Source organism: Mirounga angustirostris, unplaced genomic scaffold, assembly GCF_029215605.1.
Source record: "Mirounga angustirostris isolate CCGP_5_RB_7025 unplaced genomic scaffold, mMirAng1.0.hap1 SCAF_2, whole genome shotgun sequence".
Classification (NCBI taxonomy): Eukaryota; Metazoa; Chordata; class Mammalia; order Carnivora; family Phocidae; genus Mirounga; species Mirounga angustirostris.
The window spans coordinates 156,048,219-156,069,338 of record NW_026991710.1 but is presented as its reverse complement, the minus strand read 5'-3'; the positions used below and the strand labels follow the sequence as shown (position 1 = coordinate 156,069,338).

At 44.6% G+C, this 21,120-nt stretch overlaps 1 protein-coding gene across 6 annotated transcripts in view; it reads left to right on the top strand.

Moving 5' to 3' along the window:
• The window catches only part of DOCK5 (dedicator of cytokinesis 5), a 216,986-nt gene that overhangs the window by 128,076 nt on the left and 67,790 nt on the right, over positions 1-21,120 (top strand). For all 6 annotated transcript variants that reach the window (XR_010409659.1, XM_064585368.1, XM_064585369.1 and 3 more), the window contains exons 20-27: positions 3,577-3,666; positions 5,180-5,280; positions 7,010-7,144; positions 12,714-12,825; positions 13,545-13,615; positions 14,217-14,323; positions 16,320-16,456; positions 20,940-21,035. Coding sequence is in view for 5 of the 6 variants with exons in the window: in XM_064585368.1 (XP_064441438.1) it covers positions 3,577-3,666; positions 5,180-5,280; positions 7,010-7,144; positions 12,714-12,825; positions 13,545-13,615; positions 14,217-14,323; positions 16,320-16,456; positions 20,940-21,035 (849 nt within the window). In the remaining variant the exon portion in view is untranslated. The remainder of the gene's footprint in view (positions 1-3,576; positions 3,667-5,179; positions 5,281-7,009; positions 7,145-12,713; positions 12,826-13,544; positions 13,616-14,216; positions 14,324-16,319; positions 16,457-20,939; positions 21,036-21,120) is intronic.

The window sequence follows — 21,120 nt, the reverse complement described above, 5'->3', positions numbered from 1 at the left end:
TAATGTATTGTTGGATCCTATTAGCTCGGATTTTGTTGAGGATTTTGGAATCCATATTCATCAGGGATATCAGTCTGAAATTCTCCTTTTTGATGGGGTCTTTGCCTGGTTTGGGGATTAAGGTAATGCTGGCCTCATAGAATGAGTTTGGAAGTTTTCCTTCTGTTTCTATTTTTTGAAACAGCTTCAGTAGAATAGGTATTATTTCTTCTTTGAATGTTTGGTAGAATTCCCCAGGGAATCCATCAGGCCCTGGACTCTTGTTTTTTGGGAGGTTTTTGATCACTGCTTCAATCTCGTTACTGGTTATTGGCCTATTCAGGTTGTCAATTTCTTCCTCTTTCAGTCTTGGCAGCTTATAGGTTTCCAGGAAGGCCTCCATTTCATCCAGATTGCTCAGTTTATTGGCATATAGTTGTTGATAATAATTTCTAAGAATTGTTTCTATTTCCTTGGTGTTAGTCGTGATCTCTCCCCTTTCATTCATAAATTTATTAATTTGGGTCCTTTCTCTTTTCTTTTGGATAAGTCTGGCCAGTGGTTTATCGATCTTATTAATTCTTTCAAAGAACCAACTTCTAGTTTCGTTGATCTGATCTACTGTGTTTCTGGTTTCTAATTTATTGATCTCTGCTTTTATTTTAATTATTTCTCTTCTAATGCATGGCATTGTTTGTTGCTTTTTCTCTAGTTCTTTAAGGTGTAGAGTTAGTTGGTGAATTCGGGACTTTTCTATTTTTTTGAGTGAGGCTTGGATGGCTATGTATTTCCCCCTTAGGACCGCCTTTGCAGTATCCCATAGGTTTTGGACCGATGTGTTTTCGTTCTCATTGATTTCCATGAATTGTTTAAGTTCTTCTTTGATTTCCTGGTTGACCCAAACATTCTTGAGCAGAGTGGTCTTTAGCTTCCAAGTGTTTGAATTTCTGCCCAATTTTTTTCTTGTGATTGAGTTCCAGTTTTAAAGCATTGTGGTCTGAGAATATGCAGGGAATAATCTCAGTCTTTTGGTTACGGTTGAGACCTGATTTGTGACCCAGTGGGTGGTCTGTTCTGGAGGAAGTTCCATGTGCATTCGAGAAGAATGAGTATTCTGTTGTTTTAGGGTGGAATGTTCTGTAAATATCTATGAGGTCCATCTGATCCAGTGTATCGTTCAAAGCTCTTGTTTCCTTGTTGATTTTCTGCTTAGACGATCTGTCCATTGCTGAGAGTAGAGTATTGAGGTCTCCTACAATTAACGTATTGTTATCAATATGACTCTTTATTTTGGTTAACAGTTGGCTTATGTAGATGGCTGCTCCCATGTTGGGGGCATAGATATTTACAATTGTTAGATCTTCTTGTTGGATAGACCCTTTAAGAATGATATAGTGTCCTTCTGTGTCTCTAATTACAGACTTTAGCTTAAAATCTAAATTGTCTGATATAAGAATTGCTACCCCAGCTTTCTTTTGAGGTCTGTTGGCATGGAAGATGGATCTCCATCCCTTCACATTCAGTCTGGATGTATCTTTAGGTTCAAAATGAGTCTCTTGTAGGCAGCATATGGATGGGTCCTGTCTTTTTATCCAATCTGCAATCCTGTGCCGTTTTATGGGAGCATTTAGGCCATTCACGTTGAGAGTGATTATTGAAAGATATGAATTAATTGTCATCATGTTGCCTGTGAAGACATTGTTTTTATAGATTGTCCCTGTAAATTTCTGTTGTAGATCACTCTTGGGGTCTTTCTCCTTTTATAGAACCCCCCTTAATATTTCTTGCAGGGCCAGCTTAGTGGTCACATATTCTTTCAGTTTCTGCCGGTCGTGGAAGCTCTGCATCTCTCCATCCATTCTAAATGAAAGCCGTGCAGGATAAAGTATTCTTGGCTGCATGTTCTTCTCATTTAGTACCCTGAATATGTCTTGCCAGGCCTTTCTGGCTTGCCAGGTCTCTGTGGATAGGTCTGACGTTATTCTGATGTTCCTCCCTCTGTACGTAAGGAATCTCTTCCCCCTAACTGCCCTTAAGATGGTTTCCTTGGTTCTAACATTTGCAAGTTTTACTATTACATGCCGGGGTGTTGGCCTGTTTTCCTTGATCTTGGGAGGGGTCCTCTCTGCCTCTAGGACTCGATCATTCCCCAGATTAGGGAAGTTCTCAGCTACAATTTGCTCAAATACATCTTCTAGCCCTCTCTCTCTCTCCACTCCCTCTGGGATTCCAATTATTCTGACATTGGAACGCTTCATGGTGTCACTTATTTCTCTGATTCTATTTTCATGGATACTGAGTTGTTTTTCCCTGGCTCCCTCTTTTCCCTTTTATCTATTATATTGTCTTCCAGGTCGCTTATTCGTTCTTCTGCCTCAGTTACCCTAGCTGTTAGATTATCTAGATTGGATTGGATCTCACTGATAGCATTTTTAAGTTCTGCCAATTCAGTTTTCATTTCTGCCCTTAGAGACTCTATGTTGCCATTAATTGATTTCTCCATTCTAGCCATTGTCCTCACAATTGCTAGCCTGAATTCCATCTCCGACATCTTGGTTATATCTGCATCCATTTGTAAATCTGCAGCATAAGTCATAATCTCTGAGTCTTTTCTGTTTTGGGGACTCCTCCTCCTAGTCACTCTGTTGATGGGTGTTTGAGGGAATGTATAGAGTCCAAATTATTGACCAGAACCCAAGCAAGATGCACCTGTTTTCTTGGGACCTTAGGGTTGCTGGCCTCTTGTTTTCCCAGCCTGTCTTCTGTGGGAGGGGCCTGCCGTGCTGTTACTCAGGCAACCCTGTTTGGGCGGAGTTGCCCTGCCCCCCTGTGGTGGGGGATGGGCTCAGCGGGAATCAGTTTTTGGGGCTTTTGTTCTCTGGCGGCTTTCCCTGGAGGCTTTCTGCGTCTCTTCCGCGAGTCAGAGCAGAAGAGACCGTTTCCAACCCTCTGCCTCAGAGCAGAGAGACCGCAGTCTGTTCTTCTGTGAGCTCTCCAGGCCACACTGTCTCCGTTTCTGTCCGTGCTGCTATAAACTGCAGCGGCCTGGGTTGTGCGCCCCTCCACAGCGCTCCCAGTCCTGCCTCCAGGTTGGGGCACATCTCTACCCTTTGTGCTTCTAAAACCGCCAGTCGCCCCCAGGTCACACATGCAACCCCGCAGCTCTGGGTTTCCACCCTGGGGGCTGCCCTAAAGTCCTTTCCCCGCCGCTACCGGCCTGGCCTGCGAGTCTGTGCCCTGTCCCCAGCGCGGGAGGCTGTCACTGACCGGCGGTGTAGGATCCCCACGGCCAGGCACCCTCCCGCTGCCGTTTATCCTCCGATATCTGCCCGTGGAATCACGGCTCCCTGCTTCATACCTCGAAACCAGCCGCCTGCAATATTCTGTTTGTAGAGATCCAGATCCTCTTACATCTCAGGCTGGTTTCGTGGGTGCTCGGAGTGGTCTGGTAGATATCCAGCTCAATTCCGGGGACCAGTTGAAATAGGGTCCCCTACTCCTCCACCATCTTTCCTAGTCTCCTAATTTCTCTGAATTTTTACAGTATGGAGCTGAACTGAAAGCATGAAATAACCTCTCTCTTTTTTTTATCTTCAGTTTTTGCAAGATACACTAGATGCACTTTTTAACATAATGATGGAAATGTCAGACAATGAAACCTATGACTTCCTTGTGTTTGATGCACTGGTAAGCAGTTAAACACATTAACTAGTTTATTCTCAAAACGGTGTAGTATTCAGTATTTTGCTATTATAAATGACTGCGACGAATATCCTCCTGCATAAACACTTGCATACATCTCTCTGTTTCTAGAGGTTAAATTAGAAACAACTGACTTAATGTTCAAGGACTTTATTTTTCTGTTACCTTTAGATCTTACTTTTTGATATACTTTCTTTCTCATTAGGGTAAACAAGGCATTGTATCACATTAGAAATCAGGAATCACTTTAACTTGCTTTAAAATTGCCTAGTTATAAACCAGGAGATACATTTAACAAAGGTCATTGTGGCTCTGTTGTGTGTGCTTGTGTGTTCATACAAGGGAGACTGAATTCCCACATCAGAAACAAATATCAGTCTCATTCTGTACAACATACAGCCCATTCCAAAAACTGAGATCCAGACAAGGAGAGATGATGTTAGAATCCTGGAAGGCAGGGCACCTGGGTGGCTTAGTCGGTTTCTACCTTCAGCTCAGGTCATGATCCCAGGGTGCTGGGATCGAGCCCCATGTCAGGCTCCCTGCTCAGTGGGGAGCCTGCTTCTCCGTCTCCCACTCCCCCTGCTTGTGCACTCTCACTCTATGTCAGATAAACAAATAAAATCTTAAAAAATAAAAAAAACTTTGAAAGGCTACAAATTGTGGTGGAGTGAGTGGAGGAATCTGACACATCCAAACCAAGAACGTTTTCTCGTTGTTGGGGTTATCTGGATGTTGCAGTAAAGGAATGTTAGCTGTTTCACCAGCTTGGAGAAATTGATACATTCAGGAAGTGGTCAGGGCATTAAGGATATAAGATAAAGAGAGGAAATGCTCCAGCTAAGATTGCACCTGGCCAGATTCATGAGGAAGAACAGGTCTGGGCTCTGTGGACAGAGCAACTGGCAGTGCGTCTATGCGGGCATCCCCGGGGCCCTTCTCCTGCATTCTTCTGTCATCAGTAGGTGCGGTGTGGTGGTTCATAGATTATGAGCCTGATAAGGATGCCATTCACAGAAGAAGGGGAAATTGAGAGGCAAAAGTCTGATGAAGTTCAATTATTGGGGGCACTCATGCTGCACTCAGGAGAACAAGGTCACGAAATAATTCATTAGCTGCATCCTTGGGTTAGAGTTTCTTTTTCCCACAGGAGACCCCTTCTGTATCTTTCTCCTGCCTCTCCCCATCTTCCTCCCTGACTCATCTTGCTTGCACACTGGCCTCTCTTTGAGACAGTGAGCTCCCTGAGGCCAGGGGCCGGCTCTTACTAGATTCTCCATAGCATTTAGCCCAGTGCCTGACACATCATAGTTTCTCTATTGATGTTAAATAAAAGAAACTCCAAGACTTTACTTCAGCTCTGGAATAGTGAAGTGGGAATGCTGCAAAAATGGTCGAGAAAGAAAAGAAGGCACCAAGATGCTAACAGCCGGCTTGTTGACAGAATGAATGCCTGGGGTCGTACAGTGCTGCTATCTATATTTTTCACCTTTGGCAGGTATTTATTATCTCACTGATAGGAGACATCAAGTTCCAGCATTTTAATCCTGTCCTTGAAACCTACATCTACAAGCACTTCAGTGCCACTCTGGCATATGTGTAAGTATGATCAAGGGGACTACCTGCTGTTGGGTTGTTGGGTTTGTACTCTTAGGGTTGGGTTGTTAAGAAATGCAAGGGACATAAGCTGAGTAAGTGTGCCCCTAAGTGCAGAAGCCTGTTGTAAGCTTCCAGTGGAAAGAGCGAACCAGCTAAGTATTCCACCCCTGGGAAGGGCATTAAAGGCAATCCCTGCCTTCTGGAAAGCTCCTGAAGAGATAAGGCTGTATGTCTTTAAGAATCCAGAACACAGAGAGATGAGGAGTTGAAGGCATTGGGAACACAGTCAAGGACGGAAGATCATACTTGGGATCTTAGGAGAGTTGGGTGTCAGGAAGACTGAGTCTGGTAGAACTGAGGGTCATGTCCTCAGCCCTACATCACAAGTGCTTTGTAGACTTTATTACTTACAAGATATGAGATGATTTAATTTTTCTTTCTTTTATATAAGGGAGAATGGTCTCTGCCTTTTCCATAGTGCAGTCTCCTTTCTGTCTTTGGTTTATGAGCCTCTGACTAGGAAAGCAACTAACTTCAGCCCACCTCACCGTGGCATACTATGTAGCCTGTCGCCCCCACCCCCTGCATTCCAGCTACTGTGCAGAGCAGTGTGATAAAGAGTGACAGGAATGTAGTTGAGATCGGCAGAGGTCTTTCTGACAACGGCTTAGACCAGGTCATGCTAACTGATTTGCTGATCTATCAGGTTGGCTGCCGACCTGATTTTTCAGGTCAGATTATATTCTGAGCCAAACAAGAAAGTTCATGGTTTTATGTGCATGGGAGATCCAGCAGTGTTCTAAAATGTAAGTGACAGAAAAGAGGTATCATGTAGCATAATCACCAATGAACACGATGGACGTGAAGCCCGCTGGATTGGGGGAAGCAGCAGATAGGCTCGTGACAGGTTTCTTTGCATCCAGTAGCCTCACTTCGCAAGCCGGCGGTAGCTGCAAGTAAGGAACTCCTATTGCTGGATCTTCATTCCACAGAGCCGAATGCAACACTCCAGGAAGTAGTAATCTGGGTTTCTTTACAAGACTTTATCATTTCGACATGTGTGCTGTGGATATTTCTTAATACTGTGGAAACTCAGAGATTTACGGAAAGAAAGGTCAAGTTATGAGTGCTCCCAGAGGTGTAAGTTAGCAAACGATTAAGAAAATGCCTAGACTCTGGAAAGACACACAGAGCAATCTGACATCCCAGCCCAGTGTTATCTGTTGGGATGCTCAGAAACCATGGTTGTTTTTCATCAGATTGAGCCAAAGTCTGATTGAGCTTCTCTTCCCATCCTTACCATTCTGTGGATCCCAAAGAGTTTAGGCAGACTGGAGGGAATTAGACTTCTTTTAAGGTGAGTACATTAAGCAGACAGTCCCTTCCTTACAGGAACGTCTGAGGGTGTGTGTATAACATGCTAGAGATTTAAATGCCTTCATGGTTTGAATCCCTTCAACTTTCATTTTTGATCCTTTTTAAAAATCCTGCTAAAGTAAAGAAACCACCCCTTATTTCTAAGCATTAGGGAAGCTCCAAACCTAGACTGCAGTGAGGAAACCCAACTGCAAAGGAGTTAATTTTCCTGCTCAAGGCATATTCTAGAAGAGGTAATTATAGGTGTGATTTCTGATTCCCCGGTATGCCAAGTTCCCTTCTTACAGAACATACCCCAAACCTCAGAGTAGCACTTTGCCCCACTGACATTTTTCTTTCTCACCCTTTTAAGGAAACTCTCCAAGGTACTGAACTTTTATGTGGCTAATGCAGATGACTCCAGCAAGACAGAATTGCTTTTCGCTGCTTTGAAAGCCCTGAAGTACTTGTTTCGATTCATCATCCAATCTAGAGTACTCTACTTGAGGTAATGGTAGCTGTAATAAAATGTTTATGCTGTCTCTTTTCTCTCCACGGACTTTTCCTTAATCCTCATGCTCTATGTTCAGTGCTCTGATCATGGTCGGGTCATGGGATTGCCAAATTTCAAAACTCCAAGGCTGAAGATGGTGGTAGACTCTGAATCCCCTAGAGAAGGCCCATGCAAAGTCCTTTTGAGTCAGCAGAATTTCTATGGCAGTAATGGCAGCAGAACTTAGGGATGCAGGTGGCTACAGTGTGCAGCTTGATGAAAGCCCTGGTTGGTGATGACAGCTCTAGGAAGCAAGGTTCCTGTGGCAAGACTGCGTTTAGCACAGCAAGGGACCTCATGATGTTGGGTGTACAAATCTAGAATCGTGAGCGCTTGGTGGTGGTAGATGGAGAATGGTGGCAGTTGTCATCGGAGAGATATTTCCTCGGGTGTGTGTTTCTTTGCTGACATCATGCTTAGCTACCTGATGAAACTAAGTCAGCTATGATAATTCCCAGCTTGAATTTCTAGAATAACAGCTCCATCAAAAACAACAGAGACAAGGCACCTGGATGGCACAGTCGGTTAAGCATCTGACTCTTGGTTTCGGCTCAGGCTGTGATCTCAGGATCATGAGATCAGCCCACATTGGGCTCTGTGCTGAGTGAGGAGCCTGCTTGGGATTCCCACTCTCCCTCTCCTTCTGCCTCGAGCACCGCCCCCCTCCACCCCGGCTCTTTCTCTCTCAAATAAATAAATAAGTCCTAAAAAAAAAAAAAAAAAAAAGCAGAGATGAAGAATGAGGAAGTAACTTGTCTGGGAATGCCCACAACCCTGCTGCCATCTCTACCTTTCAGTAATAGCTGGATTTCCAAACTGTTCAAATGTATTGCTAAGGCAGGTTTGGAAACTGGACAGATAGCATGCTAAAAAATGTTATTAGGAGTAAAACTATAGTAAGAGAGTTTCAAGTCTAGATTTGAGCATTTGTATTGTTTTTTAAATTGGTATGTTTAAAAAAATCATAAAATTAAAGGCAAACAATTAACATTAAAAAGGTTTGCAACGTACAGTATAGATCAAGGCCTTTAATTAGATTTACTAATGAAAGGTTCTTACCAATCAATCAAAGAATCATAAACATCCTTAAATAATAGAAAACAAAACCAGATAATTTATAAGAGAAAAATCCAAATGATAAATTAAATTCCTTAAAAAATATTCAAGGGCGCCTGGGTGGCTCGGTCAGTTGGGTGTCAAACTCTTGATTTTGGCTCAGGTCATGATCTTGGAGTCCTGGCATTGAGCCCTGCATGGGGCTCCATGCTTAGTGGGAAGCCTGGTTGGGATTCTCTTTCTCCCTCTCTGTCTGCCCTTGCCCCCACTCTCTTTGAATGAATGGATGAATTAATTAATTAATTAATTAATATTTTTTAAAAAGAATCCATATGATCAATATGTCATACACACATACTATCTTTTTCTATGCATTTGATAAAGATTAAAAATATTTATCCTTTGATGAAATTGGACAAATATTGGTCCTGCATTTTAATGCTGATAGGAATATAAATTTCTTAAGGGCAGAAATCTGACACCATGAATAAAAAGCAAAAAAAACCCAAAACCCACAAAAAGCAAAAGAAAATACCACCTTTATCTGGTAATACCCCATCTGCTGTAATATAACCCAGCAGGTGTGAACAAAGATGAAAGAGAAAGGGTATGTTAATGAGCAAAGATAACCATGATAGGTTCTTAAATAATAAAACTAAAGGGTAAGACATAAGTGCTGTATGATCCCATTTCAAAAATATAGGTTTGGGAACTAAAATTTTAGTAGGAATAAAACTGTAGGTAAGAGGGTTTTAAGTAGGTTTTTACTCTTTCAGCATTTTAAAGTTCCCACAGTGATTTTGTACATTTTTACAGTTTTTAAAAACATTTAATGACTTAGAAGTTCAGCTGGGTGAATGACAATTCCTCCTTGCCTAGCAGAAGCGAGTAGTGTTTACCCAGTGCGGGGTTTATACAGAATCCCTGTAGTCCATCTCTCTTCAGACAGGCTTCTTTTATAGCTAGCTCCTCGTTCTGCAGTTATGTTAAATTTCCACAAATTCATTTAGGGCCTGGAGTGTCCCACTGAGGGAACATTTCCCTTAACCTAACCATTTGTATAGCAAACCCTGATGTCCAGGAATAAAAATCCTCATAAAACCATAGAAAGGAAATCTTAATTTATGAAATTGAAAAATATTTTCCATTGATGACTCACTAGTGTGTCCGCCTTCGCAATGTTGCAGTGCATCTGAGCCATCGTTTTCAACATCACTTAGGGGAAGGACAATGGAAAAGCCAAGATTCGGGTGGTTAAATAGCCCATGAAATTAACTAAGGGAGTTGCTGTGTTGAACTTGGTCCCTGAGCACCTGTTATGGTTATCCCCACCCCTCCAATTGTTTCTCATTAAACAAGAGCTTGATTGGAGAAAGCAAGCCTGGAATTCTACATTCTCTGATTGCTTAGATCAGACAGACATCAATTTACTGGCCCTGTCCAGGAGCTACAAATGAAATGTCACCCCTACCCCCCATCCCCACACCGCCCAGAACCCCACACCCCCTCCATTGCCCCTTTGCCCTCCTCAGAGCTTAAATTCCTTCTGAGCTCATTTCCTGCTGGAGTTGACCTCCATTCAGGAGACACCTAGGGAGAATTAAAATTGTAAATTGCTGGGCACCTGGGTGGCTCAGTTGGTTAAGCGACTGCCTTCGGCTCAGGTCATGATCCTGGAGTCCCGGGATCGAGTCCCGCATCGGGCTCCCTGCTCGGCGGGGAGTCTGCTTCTCCCTCTGACCCTCCTCCCTCTCATGCTCTCTGTCTCTCATTGTCTCTCTCCCAAATAAATAAAATCTTTTTTTTTTTTTAAGATTTTATTTATTTATTTGAGACAGAGAGAATGAGAGAGAGAGAGCACATGAGAGAGGTGAGGGTCAGAGGGAGAAGCAGGCTCCCTGCTGAGCAGGGAGCCCGATGCGGGACTCGATCTCGGGACTCCAGGATCATGACCTGAGCCGAAAGCAGTCGCTTAACCAACTGAGCCACCCAGGCGCCCCCCAAATAAATAAAATCTTAAAAAAAAAAATTGTAAATTGCCCATGGTAGGGCTTTGAGAACTCCGCCTTAGTCTTGTATTAGTGTCCCCCACCCCCGCCCTTTTTCTTAAAGATTGATTGATTTTCGAGAGAGGGCATGCACGAGTGGGGGGAGGGGCAGAGGGAGAGTGAGAGGGAGAGAAGCAGACACCCCACTGAGTGTGGAGTCCAATGCGGGGCTCCAGCCCAGGACCCTGAGATCACGACCTGAGCCAACATCAGAAGTTGGACACTTCACCGACTAAGCCCCCAGGCGCCCCTAGTCCGCTCTTTTTAAATGCGTGGCACCGAGGATGCCTTATTGGTCTGGGTCCTGGGGGTCTAGTAGCAGACGAAACGAGGCTCCAGCTCTGATGGTGCCTGTGGGTTGGGTTGAAGCCAGGGAGGCGAATAGTGAAGAAAGAAACCTTAAGATTATTTCGGATAGGTCAGGGCTGGCCGGGGAGGCCTTGGGAGGATAATGACCAGGGAGGGAGAAGGCGTCTCCAGGAGTTGGCGTTTGAGTTGAGACCAAACAGGAGGAGGCCACCTGTGCAGGTCTCAGGGGGGAGGAGTGCCAGCGTGCACGAGGCTCGGGAGGGCCTGTGTGAGAAATCAGGAGAAGCCAGTGCTGCCGGAGAGGGGGCAGTGAGAGTGGGGGAGTGGGGAGTGGCAGGCGAATGACAAACGAGGTAGGACTTGGCAGGCCATAGTAAGGAGTTTGGATTTTACCCAGTGGACTGGGAAGCCGTTTAAGGGTTTCAGTTAGAGAAGCGGTAACATCTGGCTTACACTTCCAATGATCATCTCATCTCTTAAGTGGAAAGTGGATCATCAAGGTGAAGAGCAAACCCTGGGTGAGCACACGATGGGTTGTTGCAGTTCAAGTGTGAGATGCAGTGGCTCCGTCTCCAATAGATGAAGAATGCAAGATGGCCTTGCTGTTAGATTCCATGGGAGGATGAGAGGAAGGGAAGAATCCTGATAACTTCCAGGTTTTGGGTGCTAATTTGCCGAGACTTGGAACACTAAAGAGGAGCAGGAGAATCAGGGGGCTTCTGCTCTGCGTATGTTAATTTTGAGGTACTTTGTGGACTAAGTTGCCAGTACAGTCGTTTTTTCGTTCTGCTAAATGGATGAATTGAGAATGACCAATAACCCTCTGACTGAATACTTTTCTCAGGGGAGTTGGCATTCCACGAGTCCTTTATAAGGTGTAGGTGAATGTAGACGAACTTAAATATGTGTGCACGTGTGTGTGTGTGTGTGTGTGTGTACAAAATCCTGATTCCAAATGATCCCTACTCTTGACCAGTTGGTGGTAATATTGCCACCCAGTGTAAATGCACTTGGACTACAATTTGGGACTTTGATGTTTCTGAGAAATGGGCCAAAGACCTCTGATTTCGACTTATGAGAAAGAACCAACTTTTCAGCAGATGGACAAATCCTGAAGACAAGCGGAGTGCCTTAATCAAAACCAGCACGAATCAGTGGAGGCGAGGTGTTCCTGTGTGCCACAAGGCCCGATTGTAGAGCAGGTCAGCACCCAGCTGGCCATCTCAGTGGAGAGATTGGCTTTCCTGGACTTGCAGACTGGGTTGGGTTCAAAAGGTTGCTGGTTTGAGGAGCTTCTGTACCCGTTGTCTGAAACCTCAGCTCAAATGATCAGGGCTTGAGGAGTTGAAATGGAAAGAGTACAAGAGGAGAACGAGGGTGGAGGGCAGGAGTGACGCTGGAGGGTAGGCTGTGGCAAGAGTGTGGGTCGGGAAAGCAAGCTGGGGGTCCCTGGCATATCGGGCGTTCTGCTAATGAGCTGAGGAAGGTGGGCATGCGCACAGGGATCATCTGCTCCTTCAGGCGGAGCAGCTTCCTGCTGTTCCCCCCTCTGCTGGAAATGCCCATACACCGCTAGGACGGACAGCTTCATAGAGCTTCAAAGGAGTCCTTCCCGACTGGCTGACCATAGCGGACCAAATGGAAAGCTCTGTGGTAGGACTTGACGTACAAATTCCTACCTGCTCTTGTCCAGGTGGTAATATCTTGTCAGCCTACTGGGCGTCTCCCCAAAACCATCTTGGAGCACCCTCTGATCTTCCCTTTGCACAGTCTCAAGTGGTGACCAGGGAGGCATGGGCCTACAGCACTGCTTAGGAAACAGATCTTTTCAAAAATTTCTTTTTAAAGATGGGAACCCTGGGGCACCTGAGTGGCTCAGTCGTTAAGCGTCTGCCTTCAGCTCAGGTCACGATCCCAGGCTCCTGGGATCGAGCCCCGCATCGGGCTCCCTGCTCAGCGGGGAGCCTGCTTCTCCCTCTCCCACTCCCCCTGCTTGTGTTCCCTCTCTCGCTGTGTCTCTCTCTGTCAAATGAATAAATAAAATCTTAAAAAAAAAAAAATCAGTCGTTAAAGATGGAAAACCTGACCGCTTTTCTCTTTCTCCTATTAAGATTTTATGGCCAAAGCGAAGATGGAGATGAATTTAATAATTCAATCCGCCAGTTATTTCTTGCTTTCAATATGCTAATGGACAGGCCCCTGGAGGAAGCTGTCAAGATCAAGGTCAGCATGGTATCAGCCTGGGTGCCTCTTTTTTGAGGTTCTGTGACAACATAGAACTGGACACAGTAGGAGAGAAGAAAAGTGAATCATCATTCACGGAAAGCCTGTGAATTTTAGTATGACTTACAAAAAGTAAAAGGAGAAACCTGTGTTTTAACTTTTATGTCCATTTGTATTCTCAAATGGCAGTTTGCCACAGACAAACTATCCTTTTAGACATCCCACCAAAGGCTTCTGTGGCCCGTGTGAATTCAGCCAATTAATCGCAATGTTACAGGCAACAGGTTTTTATTCTGAGTTCCCCCATTCTTCCCAGAAGCCCAAAGTCACCATCGTGTTCATCATTAGTAATTTTTTCATGTAAAATACGCCATCGCTGAGGATTCAGATCTGAACACCATTATTTATTCTTTGTTCTTTATGGCCACCTTGTGAGGGAGATGTCAGGATCTTAACTACCTCCTTAGATAGAAAAATGAATTCCAAACCAACAGTACCTGTTGATAATGAAGAAAAAGAAAAGGCAGTGCCATCTGACCTCTTAGGAAAAAGCTTTTAGGCTATCACCGTTAGCAACATTTAGCTCTCCTCTCTACTGTGAGCGCATCTATGTGCAGTTCCCTATGTAGATGCAAGCCTTTTCTTCCTGGGATTAAGTAATACATTCTGCATTTGTCCTGCTTGGCAACTGAATTTGCCTTTTGGTATTTTTCTTACAGGGGGCAGCTCTGAAGTACCTTCCTAGCATCATTAACGACGTCAAACTTGTGTTTGATCCCGTGGAGCTCAGGTAAAGAGCAGAGCACGTTCGCTGACTTTAACAAAGAAGCAGCTCCCCTGCTTGGCTGGGGCCTGGGCTGCTGCACATTCTGTTATTCCTCTAACATGTATTAACTGAACCCCTTCTGGTGCTCAGTTTTTGTGGAAAACGTAAAAGAAGACACAAAGCCTGCCCCTGAGAGAGGTTTGCACTTTCTCTGGGGAATCAAGACACGCAGACGTGAAATTAACTCCAGGAGAAAGTACATAATAATACGCTTCCAGCCCTATCCCTAAGCACCCAGCAATGCAAAGTCAGATGGTGAGCGACACCGGGGCGGAGTTAGCCAAGAAGGGGTTGTGCAGAACAGGAGTGTTCAGGCAGGTCCACAGAGCCCAGGTGGGCGTGACCGTGCTTGGGCGGTTTAAACAGAGGTGGCTCTGAGGCTGAGCACGGTAGCGCGCGTGCAACACAGTCTCGGCTTTACCTCCGAGGGGCAGACTCGCAGGGCGCTGGGAGAGATTTCCAGGGAAAACTCTCCACACCCGGATCTCAGAGTCGAGGAGAGCCGTGGAATGATACCTTCAGTGTGACAGAAGGAAAATACTAACCTCTGGGATCTCTCTTGCAGCGTGCTCTTCTGCAAGTTCATCCAAAGCATCCCTGACAACCAGTTAGTTCGCCAGAAACTGAACTGCATGACCAAGATAGTGGAGAGCAATCTTTTCTGGCAGTCCGGTATGTCCCCACCTAAAAGTACCGCGCCCCGAAATTCCAGTCTCGCTGCTAATTGACATTTGCCAGTAGTTGGTTGGGACTTAAGGACCTCCTGAGAAACCAGTTTTAAGGCGCAGAGTCAGTTTAGTATTCCCAAGAGGATCTAAGGGAATAAAATCATGCATTTTTTTTTTTAATGAGAACAGTCCAGTCTTTCATTAATTAAGAGAACTTTGTCCTCACAATGGGACACCCCAGAAAGTAGCAGGCAAGCAGGAAAGATGGTTCTTTTCAACAAATGTGTCTTCTTCGACATGTACTTGTTGCATAACCTGAAAAGCCAGGGGGCAGCCGTGTAGGGGTGTGCTGGCCCCCCACCCTGTCCTGGCTCAGGAGGGCGGATTGTGTGTATCTCTTCTTAATTTCCGTGCTCGGTCATGTCACGTGAGGAGCTGAAAATGGGCCACAGTGGTCGTATTTACACCACAGAAATTGGCAAACGCTGGAAGTCACAGGTTTTGGTGGGGGGGGGGGGGGGCTTCGTGGGGGAGCCAGAGGGCATGGAGGAGAGAAAAATCGTACACGGATGAAATGCTCTTCATTTTGTAACTAGAGACAAGCATACAGCCACTGAGTCTAAATCACTGTGCTCTTGTCCCAAAGCTGATAGGGGGAAGAGGCCCAATATCTGGTCTTTCTCCAATAAACCCAAGGCTTGCTAGAGAGGGGCTGCTCTGAGAATTTCTTTTAGAGCTACCACTAGGTCAGGGGCTCCCAGAGGGTGACCCCATGTTGCATGTATTGCCTGCAGGGTCCGAGGACCAATAAGACTCCTGAGAAATAGGGAAAGGTGAGTGGGTTGTTGGTGGCAGGCCTCCTGGCCTTGGCCCTGGCTGGTTATGTAACTTGGGACGCACGAGGAACCTTTTGTAAGTCTTAGCCTCCATTTCCATGGAGGGAAGGATTTGAACTAGAGCACATCAGTAGCTTCTTTTGGCTCTGATACTTTCTGACCCTGTGAATTTTTGCTTAGAAATTCCATCTGTTACAAGGGCACAGTTGGGGGTGTGCATAAAGCTAGTGAATGCTCTTAAGTGGAAAACAATATTACTAGACATCTTAGTATGCTATGATATCTCTGCCTCTAAGCATGCGGAAAGGATACATGAGATGATAAAATGGGGTGTTTGAGCACCAGAGCAAGCATTCACTATGTGTTCCAATTAGAGGAAGTGTTCTCACTGTTAACAGTCATTTCCGTTAGCGTCCAGAACATCTGGCCTCATCGTAATAATGTCTTCTGATAGCGAGGATCCCAGAAGGAAGACATCATAGAGAGATAACCCCTTATGTTGTGAAGCCCATTTGCCTGCAAAAACATGATCAGAATGTCCTTGAAACACATTGAAATGTCCTAGGAAAGCTCACTTAGTATTTATACAAATTTTAGAGTAAATTCTCTCCATCGGGTGGAAACTTTCCAATATTTTTTGAAAAGTGTGACTTGCTTAATTTATTCCTTTCGTAGGACTTAGCCTTCAGCTGTCAAGTTGGCATTTTTTTTTTTTAAAGATTTTATTTATTTATTTGATAGAAAGAGAGAGCGAGAGAGGGAACACAAGCAGGGGGAGTGGGAGAAGGGAAGCAGGCTTCCCGCTGAGCAGGGAGCCCGATGCGGGGCTCGATCCCAGGTCCCTGGAACCATGACCTGAGCCGAAGGCAGACGCTTAACGACTGAGCCACCCAGGCGCCCCAAGTTGGCATTTTTTTTAAAAAAGCTAAAGACATCGTTGAATACTCTACACCTTTTTGTTTATGGGCCTGTGATCGGCGTACTTTTCTTAGCTTTTAAAATCAAGCCACAGGCCTGAAGTCCCATGCCTAGGATGCTGTGCTCCTGCTGGGTGGAGCTCAGAGGTCAGCTGTGGTATCGGGCAGAGGGAGAGTTGCAGGCAGAAGTGGGGCACCTCAGGGGAGGCTGCTGCAGCTGCTGAGCGGGGTGCACCTTCTTCCCCAGAGTGCAGAGAGGTGCTGCTACCGCTGCTGATAGACCAGCTCAGCGGCCAGTTAGATGACAACTCCAGCAAGCCCGACCATGAGGCCAGCTCGCAGCTCCTGAGCAACATCCTGGAAGTGCTGGACAGGAAGGATGTGGTGAGTTGAGTCATCACCCCCGATGCAGACCACAGCATACACGGGTCCCTCTGCCTTGGGCAAGAATGACTTCGGGGCCTTCCTCGGCTCAGGGCTTGGCCCAGGCCATTTAGAATCTGGGTACTGGGGCAGGCTGGGCTGGTTTTGAGGTGATCGGAGGGGCTTCTTCTTGCCAGAGCCTGCACTGCAAATCTAGGTCCAGGAGAGGTCCGCTTCCTGGGGTGCCTGCTGTGGGCTGGTTTGCCCTGCTTGTCCACCACTGAGATCCCTGAGGGGACTTTGAAGAATCAGAGCCCTGTTCAGATTTTTTATGCAGAAACCTCAGCCCTCTTTTACCTCTGGTACTGATAGGACTGTTGTAGATGTGCCCGGGCTTCTGAGATGCTCTCATTTTTATACTCTTTCTGACACCGATCGTTCCTTTTGGAGCCTAGTGGAAATGATGTGTCTCTTATCTCACATCTTCTCTCTGACCTGGGCACCCATCCTCCCTGAAACCCTGGGGCTGCATCTGCCTGGATTTACCCCGCTTTAGAGATAGCACAGCCCATAGCCTAGGCAGGGCCGCCTCTCAGGAGGCTGGACAAGTTGGCAGAATGTGTCCACTCGAGCACAAACCGTACTTACCACCCCCCCACAAGGGCTACCTAGCATCAGTGTTCCCACAGAGCAGGAAAACACTCTTGGCTTTGCCTACGCCTGTTCCCTGACCAATATCTTTAGATTCAGTTCTGCTAAAGGAGCTGAAAACACTCTGTCAGTTTCCCATAGCTAAATTCTTAGCTCACCTTTCCCGGTCCACCCGTTTGGTCTCATCTGCTCATCTTCACACGGGCATGTCTGCATTTCTGCTAATTCACGCCTCAGCCATGGAGGTGCCGGAGAACGCCATTGGCTTTTCTACCCAAGCCCCTGCAGCCCACCTTACAATTTGTATTATTTATTGGATATTTATTAATTATAGGTCATGTTCCCCTTCTTTTTTTTTTTTCCTTAAATGTGTTTCTAGAAACCACATAAAATATAATAAATTTCCCTGAGGAATTTTATGATTGGGGATTTGATTCCTAACCAAGGATTTTACAACAAATAAATAAATGTGACCAATCAGCTCATAATGATAAGAATATTTTTAAGAAGTAACTCTTATGACTTGGTAATCCAAATACTAAAATGAAGCTTCAAGCTATGGTTGGCAACAGTGTGCCAGGGACTTTGGTTTAGGCAGGGCTCCAGTGTGTTCTAGAAGTGTTTATGTATATGATCCAAAGCTAATCTGAAACATGGGAATCACGCTGTTTGTTTTCTAATGCCGGTATTCGCATGTATGGCTCTGTATCCTTAGACAAATCTGCAGGTGCCTCAGTTTCCCATTCCATAACATGTAGGGATTGTTCTAGATGGCCTCTTAGATCTCTTCCACATCTGATACTGTTTTGTTTTGTTTTTGTAAAGATTTTATTTATTTATTAGAGAGAGCACGAGTCCGGTGGGGAGGGGCAGAGGGAGAGGGAAAAGTAGTCACTTAACCGACTGAGCCACCCAGGCACCCCATGTTTTGTTTTTAATATATCTTTTTTTAATATAAATTTGTTATAGTAAATTTATATTTACATTTAAATATGTATTATTATATATTATAAAAATAATATGTATTATATACTATATGTTATGTTGTAACACATAAATTATAAAAATATTTATATTTATATAAATTTAATATAAAATTATATTACTTGTAAATATATAATTAGACATTATTAAATATATATTTACATATAAATAATATATAATATAAATATATAAACAAATTACATATAAAATATATAAATGTATATAAATATATAATTATACAATTCTGTTTATGTTTAATATAAATTTAACATAAAATTTATATTTAATGTAAATACATTCATATATTTATGATATAAATATATTTATATCTGTTTATATTATAAATAAAAAATTAAATGTGAAGATTTATATTTAATATAAAAATTTTAATATAATATCTTTGCCTGCCTTCTTACCACACAGGAGGACTCTTTGGAAATGACTTGAATGTATTTATGTCTTACGCTGAAAGATTTAATTGTGTTGAATAAACTTTTTTTTTTTGTCTTCCTGATAAGGTTCCCCGTAATGAGCAGAAGCATTCAAGATTATTGATCTTGGAGCTTCTGTTAAAGTAGTAAATCTGATAATTTCTTGGTATTGATAATGATACAGTTTTATCCCCCACCATAAGCATTCTTAAATGTTCAAACCAACCCTGTATGTCTTCCCCTATCCCCTCATCTCCTCAGTTAATTCCAGGCTCTAATTACTGACATGATTCCTATGCCTTTGTTTTAATAATCCAGGCTTCCTCTTCTCCCAAAGCTGTATCTGCACACTGTCCAAATTCTTCAAAGTCCACCTGCAGTAAGCACCTCCATGGGGTCGCTCCTGGTGCAGTCCTGCCCTAAGTCCCCCAGTCTGCTACTCCCTTTGTGCTCTCCTTACATCCTGCTTAAGGTCCTTATCGTTTTGTATCCTGAGTTATGATTCAGTTCGCAGACAGGTCTTAAGCAGCCCCCTCGCGCTGGGCACTGTGATAGGTCTAAGAGTGCAGCAGTGAACAAGAGAAGCAAGCAGCCTGCCTTCATGGAGCTGACCTTCTAGGAGGATCCTGTGTTTTGCTTATTTATCTTCAAGCCCCAGCTCTCCTGCTGGAGGTGAATCTCTGAAGGGCTCAGAGAATGCCTGATTGCTTCTCCTACCTCCACGCGGGGCCAGCACAGGACTCACATACCTAGCCAGGTCTGGGGTGTGGTCTTGTTACATAATAGAGGGTAAAATGCCTCAACAGAGAGGCAGGTTTTATGGATCACATTCCCTCAAAGAAATGGGAAGCAGGTGAATATATAATAAAAACAAAGAAGGAAAGAAGGGAGGCACGAAAGGGAAGCTAACAATACTTGATATTTTAATAAAACTATATATAGTAGTGATTTAGTTATCTTGAAGCATTAACCAGGAGTTTCAAAATATCTATCATGAAGCAAGAATGGATAAAAGCTTTGAAAGACAAGGTTGTGTATTGCTAACTTGGAGCTGAATGAGTATAACATCAAATCACAAGAAGGAGAGAAGGAAAAATAAAGAATACGTATTTGTGGGGCCCCTGGGTGGCTCAGTCGTTGGGCATCTGCCTTTGGCTCAGGTCATGATCCCAGGGTCCTGGGATCGAGCCCCGCATCGGGCTCCCTGCTCAGCAGGGAGTCTGCTTCTCCCTCTCCATCTCCCTCTGTGCTCTACCTTTCTCTTTCAAATAAATAAATAAAATCTTAAAAAAAAATACGTATTTGTGAGGCACTGTTTGTTGTGTATACCAGCTCAGCTAATTCCTGTAAGGGAACCTTTTGTATCCCAGCTATGAATACAGAGGCTCAACAAAGTTAAATAATTGCTCAGAGTGACACATGACAAAGTCAAAATATTAAATTCTTGTGTTAGTCTTCTCAGGCTGCCAAAACAAAACACCCTAGACAGGGCAGCTTAAACAACGGATATTTATTTCCCGTGGTTCTGGCGGCTGGAAGTCCAAAGTCAGGGTGCCCATGTGGTCCGGTTCCTGGGGAGGGGCCCCCTCCTGGCCTGAAGATGGTTGCTGGCTCTCTGTCCTCACGTGGCTTTTCCTCAGCATATGTGTGGCGAGAGAAAAGGCCAGCTCTCTGGTGTCTCCTTATAAGGACATTAACCCTATAAGACCAGGGCCCTGCCTTCATGACCTAATTGCCTCCCCAAAATCCATCTCTACCATCACACGAGAAGTTAAAGCACCAGCATATGACTTTTGTGGGGTTTCCAGAACTTTTTTTAGCTAAAAAAAGAATTTTTTTAAGTAATCTCTGTGCCCCGTGTGTGGCTCAGACAACCCCAAGATCAAGAGCCACATGCTCTACCGATCGAGCCAGTCAGATGCCCCCAGCATATGACTTTTGAACACATACATTCAGTCAATACCAACCTCCTTGACTTGAATTTCTTGGTTTTTTTTTTCTTCCTACACAGAAGGTGGCAAGAATGTTAAATTTTTACCTTTTCATTCCCATGCACGTGCCTAGTTCTCCTGGGCCACCCCATGTACTCAGCATCAGGACTGACTTCTCATGCCAGGGGTGTCCCCCCAGAACTACACTGAGTTGGTGGTCACAGTGACCCTGCAGTGAGCGTGAAAGGTCTGGGTTACTAGGGAGGCGTTCTCCCCTGCATCCCCACACTCAGCTTTTACATGGGATACCTAATCATTTTCAGCCGATTCCCAAGTAACAGTATGTGTTCATCTGTGAACTTCTTTTCCCCTTTTTGGACAAGAGATTGGTTTGCAGGGAAGAGCCAGAATGAGACTTAAAGAGAAAACTCACCCTTCAAAGGTTTGTTGAGGAAAAGTGAAGCTGAGTCAGAAGAAGTGGGGTCAATTCCTGTGTTTCCTCCACAGGGCCCCACGGCGATGCACATCCAGCTGATAATGGAACGGCTGCTGAGAAGGATTAACCGGACCGTGATTGGGATGAGCCGACAATCTCCCCATATTGTGAGTATCACGTCAGGGGACCACGCGGCCACTGCGGCTTCTCAGTGTCCCACCCGCCCATTGGGAGTCCTCTGGACCAGCGTCT